Here is a 23,409-nt window from a genome sequence, read left to right on the forward strand (position 1 = left end):
TGGCTTGGGCAGGGCTTTCATTAAAAAATCGAGCCTCATGGTATCCCTGGCTAAAGCTACTTAATGTGATGGCTAGAATTAAACATACATTAATGGTGTAATGGTTTGGTGATGATACTCTATTACTGCTTTATTTTAATTATTCATTTATTTGTAATCCCAGAATTTTCTGACTGCTGAATTGAATTGTGAAAATTACTAGTGATTAATCGGTATTGCGGATATATTCAAGAAAGAAAAAAAAAAACTTCGGCCTCCGTCGCAATAATCTGTTCTCTTCGCCCAGCAATTTCTTGCGCATTCTACAGGAGACTAGCATTATCGGGTTGCCTGAACTTCCACGAAGATTTCCCCTACCAAAATCCCTGTCAATAAGTCCAAAACGAAGATTCACACTACGTTTCTTTTGAATACCGGGGGCGCTCCCATTCAAATGTTGATCATGCGAATAGGTGTTTTCTGAATATACTGTATTAGCGCCTTTCACAATATCGAGGTATATTATGGAGTGTGACAATAGCACAAAGACTGATTGTTTCTCAGAAAAACACCGCGACTTACTTTAAACTTCATCCATCTAGTCCTCATATTCTAGCATCACCGCGAGGTAAACTGGCCCTGCAGGTAGAATGACACCTATCCCGTCTACCGTTCTAACGTCAAACGTGTAGGCATTCTTCGCATTCCTTCCATTTGAGGAAATAGATGAACAGGTACCCGTGGCAGAATCACATATGCTCATACCATGGACTTGCTTATTACTTGCCTGTGCAGCGATTGCGGAAACATCAAATCCAGACCATCCTGAATTTATGGTAGAACCGAAATCAAATTCCCCCCCACGTTGAAGCGTAACCCCCGTAGTCATCAACAGGGATCGTGTAGCCTGGTGCAGCCGCCCAGCCTCCCTGAGAGTTCTCGTCAAAAGCAATGTGCTGTGCTTTTCCATCCTTCAAAGTGAATGTTTGGCATGCGTTACCATACCAGCCATCAAGAAGGCCATCAGGTCCAATCTTATTCCAAATAACGACGGTCCACGCTTCGGAGCTTTTTGCTCGAAACTCAGCAACGTACTGGTAACTTGCAGAGTTTTCTGCGGGTATTTTGATAATATTGCTCCCATAGGGCTTACCAACATTTCCTTTGTACCCTATTCCAGCGCCAGATGCCTTGGAAATGCCTCCAAACCCAGACTTTGAATAGGCCTGACGGGTGCCTAGTAGGCTTTTCGCTGTATTTACAGGTGTTGTGGAGTTTAGAGCGAACTCAATAAGCATGGGCTTTTCCTTCCGGTCTATTGGGCCCTGGCTTGCACAGTGTTCAGCTGCAATAATCATGAACAAAATCCAGGGAGTCATGAGCATTGCACAGCTCCGTCAGTGATTAAGTTTAGGTCCAATTCACACTGCACAAGATATCTGAAGTTAAGGTGAGAAAGTAAAACACTTTGCTGTATTTTATTAGTTCAGAGAGTAATACCCCCCCCCAAAGGGTGTAGCTTTATAGCTTTTTGGCTTTGTGAGCATTTCAACTGCCATTAAAGGCCTCCTCAATTTCTTTATTTTGATATTGAATGTTCTCATCGTATATACAAGCACTCACAAAGATGAGGACCTCCTCAGAATAAACGTAAAACCTCTCAACCGATACTGAATTCATTCAAGTGTCACATCCTCTATTTCCGCCATAAAACTGCTCCAAATACAGCCAGGTAGATTTTATTGAAGATTTATTTACAGTCATTCTCGAAATCGCCTTGACGAGTACTCACTGGGAATCTTTTTGCTGTCCCCCTTGCCTAGGCCCTATATCAACCGGCAACGAAGACCAAACATATAGTAGACCAATTAGACGAAGAATTTAGAGAAGTGCGTAGCAAAATCATGCAAGCAATTATCGTGGGCGTATATCAAATGAACAAGAAGTATGAAGCACGGGCAATATGGTTGAGGATTCAGCTATTAGGGTTATAAAAAACCACAGCCAGTAAACCAGGCCAAAAAATGCCAACGTTAAACCCAGTTGATGAAATCCTGTACAGCAAGTAGAAGAGAACGTGGAATGAAAAAGAACTGAGTCAGAAAGTGAGTCAGAAGAAGACAGTGGATCAGAATAGCGGATGAGTAGTCATAATTTGGCAAACAACAGCCGAAAATGTAAAATTTTCAGAATAGGCCCCACCGGTGGAGAATCCCTTTCTCTCACCTCGTTCATTTCAAAACACGATCGTAGATTAATTAATAAGCTTATGCAATAACTAACTAACTAGTTGACTAGTTAACACTGTAGGTATATACGACCCGTATCCGATTTTCTTGGCGGGTTTTGGGTCAAGTGTCAATACCCGACCCGTGAATTTGGCGAGGTCTAGTTGAAGGTCATGTGGGAACCGCCACCGATACGTTTACTCTGACCCTCATTTAAGTTTGTTTGGTAACACCAAATCACTCAATCGCCCTTCACATATGATTGTTTTTCACTGTCATAATGATACCATTTTCAAACCTTGACCACTGTCAGATGAGAAGTAGGCCATTTGTTGAACGCCTCCGTCTTGCTTTTATCCAACCAGTCAATCGAAGAAAATATTTCGAGTAACTTCATTAGGAGGCGCCGATTCTGGCACTTCATGTCGGTGGTATGTGATAGGCTCTTTTCATCTCGTTCTCTGTAATGCGCCACTGAATGAATATTGATTGCGTCCGAGGCTTCAAGGTCAAAGATCGCTCTGAGGCGAGGTCATGAGTTCCGTCCTTCTTTCGTGGTAAATCATTCTATTAGCTTCTTTTAATGTCAAGCTGTGGCCCACGAAATTTTCCAAAACTTCTGATAATACTTGAGCAACAACATACGTATGTGTACTTCGGCCTCTATCGAAGAGTTACGCAAGTTCCTGTCTATTCTAGAAGCCAGGCAGATATGCCACCAGTTCCACACTGATCACTGGCAACAAGGATGTCAGGTCATGTGGAGTGGATTATGCCGTCAAGTTGTACAGACTTGGGCCGATAGGCATGGAATGCAAACTTTGACTACGGCGATGGGACCTTTGATGGAACATGAGCACCCTCAATGCCTGTGGTCTCAGAAATCAGACAAGCAATGGAGCCGGTATATGAAAGGCGCATCTGCTATGTTTGCCTACCACATTGCGCAAGACGGAGGTGTTGTTACTGTCCTGTCACCACCACCTCCAGGAAGATACAATCCCTATGGGGGATCGAACTATCAGACTTTGGAAGAGCCAATCCTGAAAGGAGTATTGGGTCCTAGAGTTACGAGAATCGAAATGGTGCATCCTACAATAGTCGATGCTGAGGATTTTCGTTACCAGCTCTGGCCGCACGATCAGAGAAACATCTGGCGGGATAGGTTTGGTCACCCTTCGGTTGATATACACTGGCGCCATATAGTACCACGCCCATCCCTTGCTTTGATTAGGGTTACTTGACTGTGAAAGTCTTGCACCAAAGGTGCTTTTCTACTCGCAAAAAAACGAAAGGGCAACAGTTTGCTCAGCTCTATTCAAATATCGGGAAGGAAATATCACCAAAGTGGTGTAAAAAGAGCAGGTTTCAAAAATGATCCATTTGCTGTCTACTGAGGCACTTGAAAACGTCGCAAATAATCGAAAATATGCGTGTTTTCCGTCCCAAAATTTCTTGAATGTACGACGATGTGGTGTTTTCGCTCCGATTGATATCATTTCTGTTTAACGGTCAGAATTAGTTCCCGAATGTAACGTATGAATTACCACTTCAAGTGTTCCTCAAGCTAGCACTTGCGCCAGAAGATAGCAAGTGGATCATTTTTGAAACCTGATGAAACGAAGTCCCCGGATGCACAGCTCTGGTAAAAGAAGCATCGCTATGCGTGACAGGGCCATGACGTCAAACTGACGCATTCAAACTGGTTGCCTTTGGAACGAGATTAACTTGTCATCGACTCTAGGGCCACTGAGTGTTTCGGTATGTATACTTTTCTCACTTCTGGAACTTGGCTATATACATATTGCACACTAGATGTGGACGAACCTCCGTACGCTATCGGAAACCAATCCTCTCCGCAGGAGTACAGATCGGATCAAGAAATTCGGGACATACCACCGCCCACCGCTATGTCAAGTAGCGGACGTGCTGAGAACGGTCGACATGGAATCTCTGGAAACCATCAACCCGTTTACGTTGGCACCATGGGAAGCACGCATGCCGACTGATGAGCGCATTTCAGAGGGATCAACTGTACCAGGCGGATCGATGCAAATTCGCGTTCAGCAGCTCTTCACGGATTGAGCTGGTGGGATTCGGGGTTGCGATCGAAAAGCAACCACCTCGCTGTCAGAAAGTGGCTCTGAAGGTCTTTTCCGTCACGTTGCGGGCGAGAACAGAGCAAAATCCACTTTCCTCGGAACTAGCGGCAATGGCGCAGACACAGAGCACGCTCATAGGTCTGAAAGAATTTATGATCACACTGATCACGAGCGACAGGGCGGCGGCTCTCACGCTGAGGAGCCCTCGACAACAGTCAGGTCAGGATTTTGTCCGCCAAATCTACAAGCTGATGAGAAGACTGCAGAAAAATGGAAATCGGGTCAGCGTCCGGTGGATTCCCACAAGTGAAGACAACAACCTGCTAGGTCTGGCGAAAGAATAGGCCAGAGCCGCAACACAAGAAGACGCCGTTTCGCAAAAACAGGTCCCTAGGATAAAATCGACAACTCTGAATCTTGCACAGTCCCAAGCTGTCCCCAGCAGTGAGCTGCCCGAGAACGTAGAGGACACTCTAGACGAGTGGACACAGCACTTCCAGGGAAACACACTCGACAGCCGTATGACCGATTATCGTGGAAAGAGGCGAGCGTGCTGGCCCAGCTCCGCACGGGTATGGCAAGACTCAATGGATATCTCTCTCGAATCAATGCCGCCGAGACAGATCAATGTGCATGTGGACAAGCCACAGAGGCTGTGGACCACTTTCTCTTTCGATGTCGGAAGTGGGTTGCACACCGGACAGAAATGCTGCAATGTGCCCACACTCCGAGGGAATATATCCCTCTTCCTAGGCGGAAAATCGCCCTCCGATGACCAAAAGTGGAAGCCGAATTTGGACGCAGTGCGAGCCTCAATACAATTTGCCATCGTTACGGGCCGACTTGAAGCCACCTAGACTTGCCGACGAACTGATAGAATACCTCTTCTTACTAACCCCCAACAGCCTGTGACAGACGACAGACGCGCTTCAACTGCCGAGGATAGGATGTTGAACACTCGAAGAAGCGCCTTCAAGCCAGTCTTATAACCAATACTAACCCACAGGGACCAACTATGAGATTGAAAGCGGATCTGTCACATACGGGAAATACTGTTTTGGCTCCAAGGGGGCATGGCGTAAACCCAAACATGCATGTACTGGTAGATTAGTGATTGTTGCCCTTTTGGCTCAGCCGCCGGGCGTTAATGAATTTTTGTGTGTGTGTGTGTGTGTGTGTGTGTGTGTGTATTCTGCACACTGAACGAACGGTTAGTGCTCTGCGATTCTGTTTTGTTAATTCTTCCTGATAGGTCGTGGACTAAATTTAGGTCTTACGTATTTTGCTTAGCGTATTACATATTAGGACGAGGATGTACATCAGTGCAACCTATTGAACGGAGGAGCAGAAAATGATCTCCTCGGTGCTTACTGCGGACCTGCTGTGATGAATGCGTGGTCCTTAAGGATTCAATGGGGTAGTTTTTTCAACTCTTTACCATTGCCTACCTGCATTATAACTGGTTATGGACCCACGGACTACCTTATAGGAATTACGCTATTAAGCAGGTGTTTAGTGTGACAAACATCCTAAAAATAAAGAATCAAAGAGTTCAAGTACATTCGGCACAACGGAGCTGAATTCTGTACAGTATTGATATGTATATCAAAGTAACCACATATGACTCTTAACTCAAATTTTGCATACAGTATCTTGACTCGAAACATCACTCAGTCTGATGCGACCGCTCTGAGTCCTCTGTATCCGGCCGCAAACATTGTTCTGAGTAATCGAGTGCAAGCTGAGAAGAAAGAAGTTGTTTTTTGAGATCGTCTATCTCCAGTTGTAAATGTTGCTGCAAATTACCCATCGCGAACTTGGTCGACTTAAGCTGTTGTCTAAGTCCTCTTATCACGAGTCGGAAATTTCGCTGCGAGTCTTCCAGTTCGAGTTTGGAAGTCTGAAGGAGTCTATTCTTTTCTCGAAGAGAGGTGCGCAGTTCTTGGTTGCAGGCGACCAACTTCATTTTCTCGTTCTGTAAATCGTCGAACATCGCTCCTGACAACACCGCTTGACATTTTGTATTATGCGGCAGTTTTTGCTTGCCCATTTCAGCTTTCTGCTGCGGCTCCTCGGGACTCTATCATGGTCTTTATCAGTACAGTAAAAATGGCACAGATCCATAGCGCATTGTCTAATCCCAAATTCAACGGTTGGATTCGATGAGGTGCTTACCATATTATCTACCCAGTCGTGTGCCGAATGGGAACGGCTTGCGGCTCTCGTCAATTGCTTCATAAAAATGTAAGCTGGTGGCGGCGGGAAAGGAACCAGATATAAAGCATTATTTGATCCAAGGGGGTATTCAAAACTCCAGACTCGTTAAATAATGCATTAGGGCAGATTCAGATTGGAGGCATTGACATATTAACCGTGAGCAAGCTGTGGCGGTCAGATCATTTCGATAGGCTTGCCTAGGCTCTTTTGATTCCTGCTCATTCACGGCTGATGTTGGCACTGTTTCTTTTGAAAAACAAAGTCCAATTACCCATTCACAATTACTCACTCTCAATTACTCACTCACAATTACTCACTCTCAATTACTTACTCTCAATTACTTGCTCTCAAATAATCACTCTCAATTACTTACTCTCAATTACTTACTCTCAATTACCTACTTCACTCTCAATTACTCACTCTCAATTACTTACTCTCAACTACTTACTCTCAATTACTTGCTCTCAATTACTCACTCTCAACTACTTACTCTCAAATAATCACTCTCAATTACTTACTCTCAATTACTTACTTCACTCTCAATTATTCACTCTCAACTACTCACTCTCAATTACCCATTCACAATTACTCACTCTCAACTACTTACTCTCAAATATTCACTCTTATCTTTGAGATCCCTTGACAGATCATTCCGTATTGGATCTGGCAATTCCTATCTACATACCGTTACCCTCGAATTCAGAAACTAACTACAAATCGTAAGCTTAAAATTAGACGGATACTCAGAGTAGTTATGTACTATAGTGGGCAGAAATAGTCCATGGAGGAGTTGCTCAGAGACCATAAAAAGTCAGCATCATCGTCGAATCCACCTATAGTATTCCCCTGTACTGTACCAACAAAGTTCCATCCATTCTTGGACGCCCGGATAAATGAAGTAATTAGCTCATTACTTTTTCCGCGCAAGGAGTAGTTATAAGACTCTTTCACCAGGATGAGAACAACTTTGCTTGTTGTCTAGATGGATAAACCAACTTCGTGGACCATATGAAGAGCTTAACACGTATATATACATAGGCATCATATCAGCCACGTGCGGCCATTCATATGAGTATTTTAGAATGAGTTTTCTTTTGTTGCGATACTTACACTCGTAATTTGAAAGCAAAGCTTCAAAAAAGATCTCACAAATATCAATAATCTCACTTCAATAAAGGAAATGAGCCGCCTAAGCTGGAAATAATCCATTAACACGACCACTATTTGTATTCTGCTGTATAACCCAGAGGTGGCTGTAGAAAAGTTTCCTCCCTAATGTTTTAAGGCTCATGTCGAGGAATGTCGGTGAGCATATGAGGATGGAATTGCAAACAGTATTGATGGCCTTCAATAAAGGTCTCTCAAGCCGATCCAATTCTAGAGTCTAGATTATGTACAATAATGTGACGAGGACGATCAGGGTTCATCCTCGCCCCATCAGCGGGTATTTCACTCTGATGTCAAAAATGTCCCATTTAATGGCGAGGTCAATGGCTCGATAGCCATTCGCATCCCTGGTATCAATTCTCATCCCTCCCTTTCCGTAGAGCCATCCCACTAAACTGGCCCATTCACACATCCCCGACTTTCTGAAATCGAATGCAATAGCTTCCACGGTCAAATGGCCAACGCAGTTTCGATCTATTCCATCGTAGTTCTGCCAGCAGTTCGATTCCAGTAATAAGCGAGCGACTTGGGCGTTGCATTTGGTAAATGCGAGATGAAGGGGAGTTCGCCCGCTTCTGTCCAAAACGCAACCGAGTTCGGGAATTTGATCCTGGAGTTTCTGCACCAGTTCCAAGTTGTCGTACACCACAGCCAAATGGAGGATGTTCCAATTGTCCAAATTTTGTCTTTCAAGCATCCACGGTAAAACATCTAACCGCTGCTTTTCAATAGCGCGATAAAAGACATCATGGGTGTATACATTGTCAAATGCGAGAGGCGGAATAAATTTCAACGGGCTTTTATTTTCAGCCAGGAGGATCTTGAAGTCCTCTGCAGATGCATTTTGTTCCAAAAGACTATTGATCTGAGAAGACAAGGTAGGCCCTTGAAAGACGCCGAATGGCTTCTTGGTTCTTCGGGCTTTGGGTGCTCGAGACGGCTTTTGTACACGAGAACAGGCTGTGGTGACTTTCTGACTTGCAGGCGTCTCTTGAAAAGCCCGTTGGCGGGCTTGGTGGCGCGTTTGCACCATTTGGATTGGTTATGTGTGAATTGGTATCTAGAGAAATGATGTGGTAGTGTAGGCTTGACAGGAAATAAGAATTGATTAATAAACCTCGAAATGGCTGGTATTTCTTTTTGTATGAGACGGAGAGGCTACTTATATAGCCTAAGAGGAAGTGTGTAATAGCAGGGATCTTCCTGACTCAAGCTGTGTTGGCTCACAACCCTAGGGGATATACTAACATAGCCTCTATAGACACAGGGTTCCTGGGAGCAAAAAACACACTTATCCATCCACAGTGACTGTATACATATCTGTCCACGGACATAGGGACCTCACGTATCACAGATAAGTGCAATGTTTTCGTATGCTGTATCGATATTCAATATGAATACAGTCGAGTCTAGGAACCGGATTAAGCACCAAAAAAAAAAAAGAAATCTATAGGTTCTCCGCATTGAGAAAATTAACATAGAACCTGTCGAGCTCGCACTCCCCGCTTGTCGTCCAAACCGGATTCAACATCTTCAGAATCGTACTGGATGCTCCCAGGAACCACCTCATGCACGTGAGGATAATCCATTCGTTGAGGTGAGGAGAACACTCATTAGAAGGCAAACCATGACACAGTGGCTAATTGCCTCTCAAAATCCGCATTCTTGGCCAGCGGCAAATATTAGATTGTTTTGTACCAGATACAATTTTCATTCCTTGTCTTTGAGGTAAAAAATATGCCGTGGATGTATGATACCAAATTGGAAAACCTAATGGGGGATTGTGTGCTTGACAAACGTGTACTTATTGTGGGGCTCTCAGAATGGTCTCTTGAAAGAGAAAGAATCTTGCTCTTAGATTTGACAATCCAGCTCCTCCGTTACGTTCACCGTACGTATTAGACGTACTGCAAAATGATTCTGAGCTCCGAAAGCAATTCCTGTAAGTAAAACACGGAAGCCAACTTCAAATGCGAGTACTGTATCAATCTCGTCTCACTTTCTATTGTTTGATTTATCACCCCATCAATTAGTTACTGGGTGCGATCTATTATTCCCACTTGTTCAAAGAGTTACTTTCCTATCGCTTCGTCTATCAATTTCAGCACCACCAGAATTTAGCTACACAGAAGAATTGAGTGTAAATGGGTTACTTCATATTAAATTTTCAACATGGAGGTATCTGAAGATTTTGGCTGATCAAAACAAGACTACACTTTAATGGTTAATCTTACGTTGGAAGGGACAATAATCTTATTTCCGGTGGAGAGCAGACTACAGCCTATTAGAGTTTGAAGCATTTTTAGAAGCACAAGGGGATATAGATAGATCCGTTGGTATCTTGATAGAGCTCCCGACGTCTAAAGCCATCACATTCCTCATTCAATAAAATTCCCCCCAAGCAAATCATCAAAGGAATTCACCAAGGTAAGTGTGGGGGATATACCAGCATCACTCCTTGAATCTCTTGCATCTGACATCTCAGTCCTGCTATGAGCCATACTATTGACACTAGTTTGAAACTCGTCCGCAGTCTCCCGTAGAAATATCGAAGGCTGACGGTCTTCAAAGCCGGAAGATTGCTCGCATCGCAGGTGGTAGAATTTAGATATAAATCCATCAAGTACTTTGCGATGATAGCGCAGGGCTATCCGATAACTCTTTACCTCACAAAATATGCGCTCTGATTCTTTTTCAATGAGCTGATGAGCCCGTTCCATTTCATTAGTCGCAATGATAGCCGATAGAACTGCATTTTCATTCTCTAAAACGAGGTTCCACCTTCTGTCATCCATCGTCTTTGCGTTCAAGGAGTGGAATCTAGCCAGCGAGCCAATTAGCATTTGAAATAAAGAATTTCAAGCATGTTCCAGACCCACAGTGGTGAATTTTCATTTGCTAGATCAATTTCAATTCTGAGGAGGTGAAGCTTTTCCTTCAGAATCACCGATTCAATGTCCAGAAGGACATTATGGAGTTCCCCTGTCGTGCCGCTTTCACGGGGGAACCTCCATTTTTTGAAAGCTGCATAGTATCTCTCGGAAGCTTCAAAGGTATTATTTATCACCATTTGGAGCGATTCCTGTAGTTGGTACCCCAGCCCTGAGGTCGATGCGTAGTTAAAGATAGAATCAAAATGCCCCAGCGCATCTTCTGCTGAAGAAAGTTCATCTAGAAGCTGACTTGAAGCCTCACTTGTATGTCCAGCTGTGTTTATACCGAGCGAGAGAGTATTGAGGCTGCGTCGTGCTGCCTTTGCAGACTGCGATAGAGGCCCATGGGCATTCATTTGTTCTATCATTATAATTTAAAGTCCCAGGATGTAATGAATCGCTGTCCTTTGCTTCGATGGTGTTAGGAAATAAAGGATAAAATGAGGGTTAAGAGGCTTGAAAAGACAGATTTCTGGGGTTATGTATAGGATCGAACAGTTTTGGCATGGGCAAGAGCAGTGCAATTATATTCCATACTGTAACCCAATCGGCTATAATTAGCGAAATTGGATTCAAAATGACGAAGATACTCCCGGGAGCACCACGCTACCTCAGAAAGGAACAAATATTTGAAGTGAATTGATATTAGCTAAACTATTGCTTCTGAAAGAAATCGTGGGAATATGCTATCGGAAGGTTTAGTCACAGAATACGTAGGCAGAATTTGTGTCCGTGGCACGATTAATTCGGCCCAGAAGCACTTAGGTACAATCTGTAGCAATTATTTCAAGGGGGTGCGGTTCAGAATTTATTGTTTACGCGTATTGATCAACCTTTTGTTCACTGGCAAGAAGAAAAAGCAATGAGAAATTGAGGCGTGAGTAAATCACCATGGTATGCCCCACGCAGGGTTCCGCTCGGAGACTTCTACTGCTCAGACTCCGATCAGTGAGCGGGTCAGATTGTGCAGACTATGATCAGTGAGCGAATCAGACTGCTCAGACTATGATCAGTGAGCGAATCAGACTGCTCAGACTATGATCAGTGAGCGGATCAGACTGCTCAGACTATGATCAGTGAGCGAATCAGACTGCTCAGACTATGATCAGTGAGCGGATCAGACTGCTCAGACTATGATCAGTGAGTGGATCAGGCTGTTCAGACTATGATCAGTGAGTGGATCAGGCTGTTCAGAGTCGCGACATGTATTATGAGAATGGTATTTGCTTGATAACCGAAATAAGTTCTTCCATTGGAAATTTTCAACAATCTCATACAAATTTCTTGAACCCCGTTTTCTTAATCAACTTGCCAATACATAGAGAACATGTTGCAGCGTTCAAAGTGACGCAGTTTGCGATCCCCAGCGTCCATTTCTTTTACACTCAATTTCTCTTCCATGAATTCAAAGCTAATACTCTTCCTTCTTTCTCAAATGTCAGATTCGGTAACTATAAAAAGTGATTTGGACAAGTCTTAGGTACACGTTACCATAACATGATGTGAAAGTGGATGAGCGATAATTTCTTTCTAAATCGAAGTCCTCTCTATCTACATAGTTACAAATTCCTAGTCGTGGAAAATTCAAACAAATGTCGCAAACATAAAGCTTTAAAGGAGCCCAAATATATCACAATATAACCACGCCATGCTCAACGGGAAATTTTAATAGCCACAGTGAGGATTGATAGATGTTCTACTCAGCTGCGACGACAGCATTTGCTGATTTGGACCCCGGACGACTGTTCCATGAACCTGCTCCGCATGATTCACAAGGTTCGACTTTTGCTGGAGACTATGGTTTCCACACACGTTACATGAAACACCCTCAGCTGGCCATGGGGGGGTTAACGTGTTGACGAAGGAAATGTCTTGTGAGCGATCCTGGGGTTGTATGTTCCAGTATTCGATTCTTCATTGGAAGATTCGGATTTCCGACGCAGATAAAACAGACTCTAGGACGGTCATGACGGGACTTCACTCGTACAGCTTCTATTGCTTGAAGAATCTCGCCCTCAAGCTCATCTTCTGATCTGCACCGCTGTCTTTTTGCTGGAGACGCAAAATCGTCGCATGCTGGGCGGCGCCTCGATATCATTGGACGTGGTGTAGGGCGCCCTTCCTCGACTCCACAAAAAGCAGTCACTGCATTTATCGCTTTGATGCGACGTTGACGCTCTGCCTCGACGGTAACCCCAGGCATAGTCAGCATGGTGTCGATCACCGTTGTAAACTCTGGAGTAACATATGGCGTATGCTGCAGGGCTCCCATCACTTTAGTATCCACCATCAATCCTTGCAATTGACGCTCCAGATCAATAACCGGTTGCTCTTCCTGGTAATGACGTAGATTTTCACGAATACGCTTATTCCGCTGCCTTTGCTTTTCGCTGCGTAAATCTCTCACGGCTCGATTCCTTTTTTGATTGGCCTCGACAACTTTTTCTTCGAGGGATGTCAGCTTTTCCTGCCAGCTTTTCTGTCCTTCAGAGTAGTTCTCATGTTGCCCGGTAAAGTCTTGTTTTTCGAACACGTTAGTGACTTGCTCAAGCTTGGCTTGCAGCTTTTGCCATTTTCGCTTTCGCAGTTCCACTTGATTTTGCTTTTCACGGATCGCAGGGAGCTCATTAAGGGATAAGGATTCTTCGGGCGAGAGCTTAAATGGTCTGTCTGGATCAATCGACGCACTTAATGAACAGGCAAAGCGCACAAGAGCTGATTGGGAACCTGTTTTGCGCACGATCCCCTGAACGTCAACATCGACATCAACCTCGTAATGACGTACAAAGGTACGGATATCGGAATGCTGAAGTATGACGTTCTGCAGGGCGTCGGTAACCTCTTCTGTTCTGATATCAGCTACCATGTATATTGAGAGACACCTTGGTACAAACCACTGTGATTGAAAGCTTTAGCTCCAGCATATCGGAGTAGATATGGTTTCGCGATTCCTTCGATGCCTGTGATCTCGCCCACTCGGCGCATCCGGGAACGCAGCATGGCTGCCGTCATTGCCTTTTCTAAATTGATATGACTGCCAACGCTATCGCGAGACACCTGACAGAACACGAATTTATCCAAAAGATCATCTTTCAGCAACAGCGGCTGCTGACCTAGACCGTCCAATACTCCAAGACTATAAAGATTTTCCGGGCAATCTAGCACTGGACCACTGGAAGACCTCGTCTTGAACCCTTTGATGTGAAACAACATACCAAGTAGGCATACATGTGGGCTTAATACCAAAGTGGGGTCAAATATAATCTCGGGGATCTTGAACTCGTTACTATGATTGTTGGTCAGCAATGCGGTCTCATCCAGTAATCAGATGTACAGGGAAAATCTTCAGCATATGGAGTCCAGTCCACGGAAAAGGAACAGGGTAAATACGGAATCGTGTTAGCTACTCACGGCGCTTTTTTCCCAAGAAATTTTTTCGTGAACTCAGGTCTCAAAAAAATGAACAGCCGGGGGCTTCCTCCTTCCGGGTCACGAATGAGAGTCAGAGCAAGATCCCGATATCGAAGCCCGAGAAGGGCACCCGGGCGGCTTGCAGTGATAGCTGCGAGTTGACAATACAGCAAGACCTGGATTCGTTGCCAACCATAATCAAATGTAGTTTCAGTTGTAGTTAATAGAACCCTAGCAAACTCGGCCACATCTTCAATGAACATGTTCTTTTTTGGCCGACGCGTGTGCTTGAGGCCTTTCTTCTCGGCTATGATAGCAATGATCTTCGAAATATCAGCGGAATGTGCGCACTTGCTATCTAAAACTTCACATCCGATACTCACATCTTGTACTTTCACAATTGTTTCCTTGGCAAGACCTGACTCAGTCTGCTGTTTGAGCGCCAGGTGCCACCACTTCCAGAATGACTCTAGGGAACTTTTGTATTCAATGCCCGGGCAGTGTCGTCCATTCTTACCGCGACGGATATCACATCGCCAGTCGAAGAACCCATACAAGAATCGAATTGTTTCATCAGAGTCAGAGATCAATTTCCACTGCTTTGCAGGGTCAAGCTTGACATGCTCGCAATATCTTCAAAAAGGCTGGTAATTAGACACTGAAAATACAACCTGGGGTGGAACATACCTATTCCAATATTTGGCCGTTTGATCTAGCTTCTCTTGGGTCAGGTCACTGTATCGCTTCTGTCGAAGCTGAGATACGTCCAAAGCTTCTGCCCCTGCTAGATAATGCTCAGGAGGCAGCTGGCCCTCATCAATGTCAAAGTTATCGACTATGTCATCGTCATCGGAATCATCGCTTTCTGTCTCCGGCTCGCTGTTGGATTCATTGTCAGATTCGTCTGAGAAGATTCCGCTTACGTCCGAACTGGCATCGGAGTAATAAGGACTCTCAACCTCAGCCATTCCGACCGGCTCGGTTCCAGACATAATGGCCAACAATAGGCTCTAAGCGACGGTAAGAGAGAATGGGCGTCAGGGTTGAGGGGAATGTAGAGACCGAGCGAGACAAACAAAACGACGGGTAGGAAAGCGATTAGTAGGAGTGGGTGCAAGGGAGCTTAAATACAAGATTGAACGGCGGCGGAGAGACTTTGAGGGAAAGAGTCAGACTCTGGAGTGGATCAGAATGAGCTCCAATTTGGAATGCAATTAAACACACACGCAACAGTGAATTCAGCCAGGATATGGATTGCTCAATTCAGTGCGTGGAACGAATCTTGGGGGGGGCGTGGCATTGGCTCCTTACCCTGCCAAGACTTTGCCTGGTTAGCGGGCCTCGTAAAGCGGCGGCAGAGGAAGCCATTTTCGGCCGCCCGCTAACCGTCACATCGTTAAATGGAGTAAATATCTATATTCTATAATTTTTTATAGATCAATATATTAATTTTTATTGAATATAAAATATTCTCTCTATATTTTTTCTCAAATAGTCTATCAACTACAAACAATTTTTGAACAATTATTATTGTTTCAGATCTGAATCAATTATAAAAAGATTTCAATATATTTTAATAAAAGAGAATTTCTCGATTCCAGAAATTCAAAATAATTTATCAGCAGAATTTGTTTTATCTAATCAATATAAAATAACAAAATCAAATAGAATCAAATATAGATACTATCTAATCTATTTTTTATTGATCTTGGATTACTATATAAACAATTTTAAATTGTATCACGGAATCCCTGACAAAGGATCTGAGAGATGATACAGTGAAGCTATAGAGCTTACCTCTTTCGGTGAAACTACTGATCTTTATGCTTCGTACCCGATTCGATACTGCTTCTTTCTCGAAGAAGACATAAGAAAAAGGTTGAATGACTTTGTTTGTGTTATTCTGATTGCTTGAAGATTCTTCAAGAATCAGTCTCTTTGTATATTCTACTAAATAATTGAATTGATCTTCTGTTCTTTTTCTTCTATTATTCTCTTATCTAGTTAACAAATATTAGTTTGTATTTTAGTACTGTTACAATTCTGATTCTTCTTCTTTGACTATCTGAGAAGGATAATGATATTCTCAATCTGTTGCAATTCTATTGCTGATCCTAAAATCTCTATAGAAATTGTACCGATAATCCGGCAGAGATTGTATTTGATTTATATCTGATCTGATCCGATCTCTGAATCTGAGATTGAATCGGTATCTGAGATTGATATTGGAGAAACTGTTTATAATAGAATAACTAGTCTGGATATCTCAATTTGAGAACAAGTGAAACAAGTTGGTCTCAAATCAACAGTGGAAGATTTTAGTGAAATTGATAAGAATAAAGATAAAGTATTTGATTCTCTCAAGCAAATTTTTAGAAAACAGAGATATCAGAAAAAGATACTTCAGAAGACAATTGAAAACAAGAAGTGTACTAGATTTTTTGAGAAAGAATTCAAACAAGAATTGGCTCTTTTATTCTGTCTCGGTGTTGATTTGTATCTGAAATTCAATAGAATTAAGAATATCAAGATTATAAATTTTATTACTAAATTTATATAACAAAAACATAAATTCTGGATCAACAATCTAAATATTATTTTTGAAAATAATTCTAATATCTATCAAATAAATAATATCAAGATCAATAAAACAATACAATATCTAGATATCTATTATTGAGACAAATAAATATTGTATTATATCTGAAGATAGTATAATTCAATCACAAATATATAGAAATATTTTTTAGAATAAATCCAAAATCTTATTTATAATATATAGAATTTTGAGAGAGATATTTATATTGAATATAACAAATTTCAACAGAAATTCAAGAAGAGTCTATAGAATTTTTATAATCAGTTCGAAAATTATAAATACTATTTGATATCTATATCTGAAAAAGAATATATTGTACAATTTTGGTCTAAATTGAATCAATATTTTACTATCAGAATTGAAAACAATATATATCTGATTTCTATTACAAAAGAATAATAAATCAATATTGCTGAGAAATACTGATATTTCATAAACAAAAAAAGATAGTATCTAAAATACAAATATAATAAAAGAAACAATAACAATTATTCTAATTATTTCGAAACTATAATCAACTAAAATATTTCTCAAATCAATCAAATTAAAAAGACAATAATTTATTCTATTCTTCAAAATAATAAAGAATTGATCATAAAATAGATTTGAATTCTTTTTACAGTAGTTATCTATTTTCAGATTCTAGAAAGAGATTCTTCAATATCGAATATTATAATTATAAACAGAAGAATTATATATATTCAGAATATTCTAAAGCTCAGCAAATCTCAAAAATCCAATAAATAAAGAATAATTTAATTATAAATCAATAAAGAAAAGATAAAGAATTGAAATAGATTCTATAGATCTAGATTTATATTCTCAAATAAAAATAGTTATACAAATTTATATTTCAATCTATATTGGAAACAATATTAAGATATATACAAATCTAGATATATATATAGAGATCAATTTAGTTAATATTAAATTTGCGAAAAAATATTAGTTTCAGAAAACAGAATTTATAGTATCTATTCTCAAAACTGTTGAAAATAAACAAATATCTATCTATAATATTTGGACTATTTTTATTGCTCTTAGAGATTTGAGAGATATTGAGAAGATTATAAAACAATTCTATATTGCAATCAATAGAGATCCAAGATTTGACAGATTTCCAATACTTCTATCTAATACAATTTTAATAGACTATTATATTGTATTAATTCTATAATAGAATTATTGATAATTCAAGAATAAATTATCCAAAATAAAGATATTTATAGTATATCAATTTGATAAAACTGCAGAAAAAGAGTCTATATATATACAATTTTTTAGTTCTCTGACAATAATTCAATATTCTCTGACAAAAACAAATATAATTCAATAATAAATTGAAATCAAGTTTCTTTAGAATTCGCGGAGTACAAAAATATATTTCAAATACAGAATTCATAGATTATACTATTTAGAAAGAAAATAGATTATAAGATTGAATTTCAAGAAAATACTATATTCTTTTATAGATCTATATATTTTTTTTATAGATAGAATTGAAGACTCTATAAAAATATCTCAATAAGAATCTGAAAAATAGTCAAATCAGATTTTTTATAAATTCTGCTGAAATTTCTATTTTGTTTATTCCCAAAAAAAACAGAGATTTTGATTGTATATTAATTACTGAGAATTGAACAAGATTTCTATTAAAAACAGATATTCTTTATTTCTTATTTCAGAGATCTTTGGCTATCTATCAGATACTAAATTCTTTAGTAAAATAGATATTCAGAATATATATTATTGTATCAGAATCAATAAGAACAAAAAATAGAAAACTATATTTTATATTTATTATAGATACTATAAATATATAATTATACTATTTGATTTTATCAATATTTCAGCAATATTTTAGAGCTATATTTATACAATATTTGCAGAATTATTAGATATTATTTATATTGTATATCTAGATAATATATTGATCTTTTCAAAAATCCGCAAAGAATATATAATTTATTTTCGAAAAATATTCAAAAAACTATAAGAAATTCAACTTTTTGCAAAGTCTGCTAAATATATATTCTATCAATCTGAGATTGAATTTCTTGAATTTATTATAGATTGACAAAAGATAGCTATAGATCAATAATAAATTGAAACTATTTCAAAATAGAAACTATCTCAAATCTACTACAATATATAGATATTTCTGGACTTCTATAATTTTTATCAATAATTTATTCAAAATTATTTGTTTATTATTTTATTATTTATTAAATTTTTGAAAGAGAATAAAAATAGAAAGAAATCAGAATCTATATGACTGAATAAAAGAAAGACAAAAATATTTTATATTCTATTTGAAATATTTATAAAAATACTACTACTACAATTCTTTGATTCTGTAAAATCTATTTGTATAGAGACAAATATCTTTAGATTTAATATAACAGAAATATTATTCCAATTGTATAAAAAGATATAGTATTCAATTGCATTCTGATCGAAAAAATTTATATTTATAGAATATAACTATACTATCTTGGATCAAAAACTATATATTATTATATAGTTCTTTAAATACTGACAACAATATTTTGAAGAAAACAGATATTATATTGAGATTCTCTCTGATTATAATAATCTGAAATTGTTTATACAGTAGTTCAAAATCAATAGAAGATAGATTAGATAATATCTGTATTTGATTCTATTTGATTTTATTATTTTGTATCAATCAGATAAAATAAATTCTATCAATAGATTATCTTGAATTTTTGGAATTAAGAAATTCTCTTTTATTAAAAAAATATTGAAATTATTTTGTAATCGATTCGGATTCGAAATAATAATAATTGTTCAAAAATTGTTTGCAGTTGATAGATTGTTTGAGAAAGAATATAGAATAAATATTTTATATTCAGTAAAAACTGAAATATTAGCCTGCAGAGAATTATAGAATATAGATATTTACTCTATTAATAGCTTATTTAACAATCTGGTCTATAAAAATATTGTATATATAGAATATATTTTCTATACAAATTGGATATAAAATATAGATAATAGAGATAATACTATTGATTATATAGATTATTCTCAAATTGACTCTAATAGAAATTGAACTGAAAATAATATTGATATAGAGAATACTCAAATCTTTTGTGAATCAAATATATTTCAGAGTACAGGAATTAATAGTATATCTATAGATTTTTATAGAATAATTGCTGTAGAAAATCCAGATTAAAGAAATAATATAATTATCTACAAGAAATTGAATTATATTCAATTTGTGTTTTTTAAAATTGTATTGACTGCAATAACAGTTGAAAATATTTTACATAAAAAAATTTTAGAAAAACTAGAAAATTTTGTTATTTGATTATAATTCAAAAATATTATAATTTGTAAACAAAAGATTATATTATCAAAGAACAAATATAAAAAGAAATATTGGAATATAAATCCAAAAGAATTGCTTTGCTATACTAATAGATTATATATTTCTATTGCTGACAATCTGTAATCCAGATTGATCTAAATCTGTTATAATAATTCTTTAGCAAATTATTTTGGAAGAGTTTATATAATTGAGCTGCTTTAATAGAAATACTATTGGAAAGAATTTCAGAATAAAATACAAGACTATATTATATTATATATAATTTGTCAAAGAATCAAAGCTCTATAGTATTGATTTTATAGACAATTGCAATTATTCTCTATTTCTCAAAAATCTTTTGCAGAATTGATAATAGATTTTATTATAGAATTATTTGAGATAGATTATCAAAAAAAAAATAGTTGATACTATTTTTGTTATTATTGATAGATTTATAAAATATTCTTAATTTATTTCTATATCTATTATAATCAATACTATTGAATTTATAGAACTATTCTATAATTAAATTGAATTAGAATATAGAAATCCAGATAGAATTATATCAGATTGAGAATTTATTTTTATCAATAAATTCTGGTCAGAGCTATACTATTATTTAAAGATTAAACTCTGATATTCAACTGTTTTCTATTTATAGACAGATAAACAGATTGAACAAATAAACCAAATCTTGGAAAATTATTTATATTATTTTATAAACAAATAATATATAAATTAGATTTGATTTTTTAAAACAGCTCAATTTGTATACAATAATATTATAAATTAAACAATTCAAGAAATTTTATTTTAAACTCTTATAGATATCAATCTAAATTTTTAATTCTATAAAAATAATAAAAAAATAAAAATATTCTCAATAGAATTGCAGTTATTATAACTATAAATTATATACAAAAAAATTCAGAAAGCAATATAAAAAGCCCAAAAACAGTATCAGAAATATTACAACAAAAAATATATTCCAAGAAAATTCTAGAAGAACAAATTGATCAAATTATCTATTAAGAATTTGTATTTCAAAGATCAGACAAAAAAATTTCTATCTCAATAAATTGATCTATTTTGAATCCAAAAATAAATTAGACTATAAATATATTGTTTATAACTATCAGACAAATATAAAAAATTGTATAATATATTTTCTATCTCTCTTTTAGATAAATAGAATATAAGACAAAAAATAGATAAATTATTATTATTATCAGATTTAGATAAAAACAAAAAAAAGAAATTAAAGAAATTCAAGATAAGAAACAAATATAGAGAGAATTCTATTTCTATATCAAATAAAAAGAATAGTTTTCCGAATACAATATATAGAAATCAGAGATTTATATAGACAATATCTATAATACTATTTGTATCTATTAAAAACAAAAAAATAAAAAAAAAACAATTATCTAAACAATTCGATTCTGAAAAGAGTACAAAAAAAATATATCTAGAAAATAATATATTGGTTTAGCAGATAATCTTGAATATTTATATAATAATAATATAACAAAATTCTGATAGTTTCAATAAAATTATATTTGATTTTTATTCAATTAGTATATTCTTTATTTTCTATTATACAATAAAAATATTGATAATAATAGTATTACTTTTTTTGAATATTTTAGAGATTGTTTTCAGTTGGATTTTGACTATTCTATAGCAATATTTATAAATAGTTCTTGACAAACAAAATATATATAGTAAAATCTATTTTCTTTATTTTAGAGCAGTAGTCCAAATAGAGAATTCTAAAATTCTTTGAAAATACAATTATTATTTTATAAAATTGTTTAATACAACTTCAGTAGTAAACTAGAAATAATAGAGATTTGAGAACAATCCAAATCTATTTCAATAGATAATTATAATTATATATATTTTTATAGATAGTTATAGACAACAATCAATATATCAAATAATTCTTTATATATTTATTATATTTTGAATAACTACAACTTATATAGCAATCAGAATAAGAAAAAACAATATTTGATTTATTTTTCTTTAAAAAACTACTGATCTATAAAATTAAGTAAATATCACAAATCTTGACAATATTTGTTGACTGTCAATCTAGAGAAATCAGAACCAAAAATATTTTGGTATAGAGATTTATTTGAGACAAAAACAAAATCTGAGAAATCTATACAATACAATAAAGTTAACAATATAGAACAGATTGGTATAGAAATCTTCTACTGAAATTGAGAGACTCTTTCCAGAATCCGAAATAGAAAAAAGATTAGACAATACTATTTAAATAAGCTGAAACAAATTGATATTTTTATCTTGAACTGAAGAAACAGAAATAACAGAATTAATATTGATTCGAATATAATTGATAGATATAAAATATAAATCTTGAGAAGATTTATTAGTACTGGAAAAGTGAACAGAAATTATTGATTCAGATTCTTGTTCTGGAGATTCTATATCAGAATAGCTATATCAATAGATTGAAGTCTTTGACAAAGAAGAGATATTTCTCCAAGTCTATTTAGAACTGTATCAGATTATAATAAAAGAAATAGAGATAGAATAAAATAGATAACAGATAAAAGAAAAGAGTGAGAATACAAAAAAGAGAATACAAAAGAAGAGACTGAGATATAAACAAAAAAAATATTGCTATTCTATAAAGAAGATATATATATCTGTCCAAATAGAAAGATATAACTATTTATCTCTATCCGGAATCTTCTATTATATAATTATATATATTCTATCTATATCAATATCTATATAGTCGAGACAATTTCTCTATAAGAGAACAAATCAGAATCGATTAGAAATTGATTCTATTATAACCCACAAAAATTATCTGTCAGCTTCAATATATTATCAATATATCTGATTTTGCTGAGATCTAGTCTATCTGTTATTGATCTAAAGAAACTTTGAACAGCTGTTTACTATAAATTATATCCAGAATTCTTGTATTATAAACAGTATAAAAAATTAATAGAAAGAGAATTAGAATACTGAATAAGAATCTGTTTTCTCTGCAAAATTTTGACAAAATAGTACTGACTTTTTTTTATTTTATTGATAGTATTAATTGTAAATCCAAACTGGATATAATATTGCCGAATTATATAATAAAATAAAAAAACCAATATATATAAATAGTATATTGTCTGTCAAATATAAAATATAATTTAGTCAATCTGAATACTATTATAGTTAAGAATTCAACCACCAGATAATTTAGTATAATCTGCTATTTGAATTCAAATAGTCCAATCTAAAATATCAACAAATATTTTAGTATCTTTTATTATTATAGTAGATATCTAGAATTTATTAGTCTGTGAAACAACTACAAATCAAAATCGAAGATATATCGATTTGCAAATATTGTTTTTATTTTTATTTCAGCAGATATAACAATATTTAGAATTAACTATATCGA

At 36.4% G+C, this 23,409-nt stretch overlaps 5 protein-coding genes across 5 annotated transcripts; 1 reads left to right on the forward strand and 4 right to left on the reverse strand.

Moving 5' to 3' along the window:
- Positions 1-577: 577 nt before the first annotated feature.
- On the reverse strand, positions 578-1,358 carry N7469_001969 (uncharacterized protein; the record flags this gene model as incomplete). Its single annotated transcript, XM_056640889.1, has 2 exons — positions 578-804; positions 857-1,358. The coding sequence occupies 2 exons, from the start codon at positions 1,356-1,358 to the stop codon at positions 578-580; spliced, it is 729 nt and encodes a 242-aa protein (XP_056503383.1).
- A 1,496-nt stretch (positions 1,359-2,854) lies between these two features.
- On the forward strand, positions 2,855-3,451 carry N7469_001970 (uncharacterized protein; the record flags this gene model as incomplete). The annotated part of the gene is made up of 1 exon (XM_056640890.1): positions 2,855-3,451. One exon carries the CDS (start codon positions 2,855-2,857, stop codon positions 3,449-3,451), a length of 597 nt encoding a protein of 198 aa, XP_056503384.1.
- Positions 3,452-5,975: 2,524 nt separating this feature from the next.
- Positions 5,976-6,547, reverse strand: N7469_001971 (uncharacterized protein; the record flags this gene model as incomplete). Its single annotated transcript, XM_056640891.1, has 2 exons — positions 5,976-6,389; positions 6,485-6,547. The coding sequence occupies 2 exons, from the start codon at positions 6,545-6,547 to the stop codon at positions 5,976-5,978; spliced, it is 477 nt and encodes a 158-aa protein (XP_056503385.1).
- A 1,402-nt stretch (positions 6,548-7,949) lies between these two features.
- N7469_001972 (ankyrin repeat domain-containing protein) lies at positions 7,950-8,726 on the reverse strand (the record flags this gene model as incomplete). The annotated part of the gene is made up of 1 exon (XM_056640892.1): positions 7,950-8,726. The coding sequence occupies one exon, from the start codon at positions 8,724-8,726 to the stop codon at positions 7,950-7,952; it is 777 nt and encodes a 258-aa protein (XP_056503386.1).
- Positions 8,727-12,454: 3,728 nt separating this feature from the next.
- N7469_001973 (DUF3435 domain-containing protein) lies at positions 12,455-15,029 on the reverse strand (the record flags this gene model as incomplete). Its single annotated transcript, XM_056640893.1, has 4 exons — positions 12,455-13,470; positions 13,521-13,912; positions 14,038-14,670; positions 14,725-15,029. The coding sequence occupies 4 exons, from the start codon at positions 15,027-15,029 to the stop codon at positions 12,455-12,457; spliced, it is 2,346 nt and encodes a 781-aa protein (XP_056503387.1).
- Between the last annotated feature and the right edge of the window lie 8,380 nt (positions 15,030-23,409).

Source organism: Penicillium citrinum (genome assembly GCF_028827155.1).
Source record: "Penicillium citrinum strain IBT 23319 chromosome Unknown utg000002l:1.0-3833315.0:1.0-3834789.0, whole genome shotgun sequence".
In the NCBI taxonomy this organism is placed as follows: Eukaryota; Fungi; Ascomycota; class Eurotiomycetes; order Eurotiales; family Aspergillaceae; genus Penicillium; species Penicillium citrinum.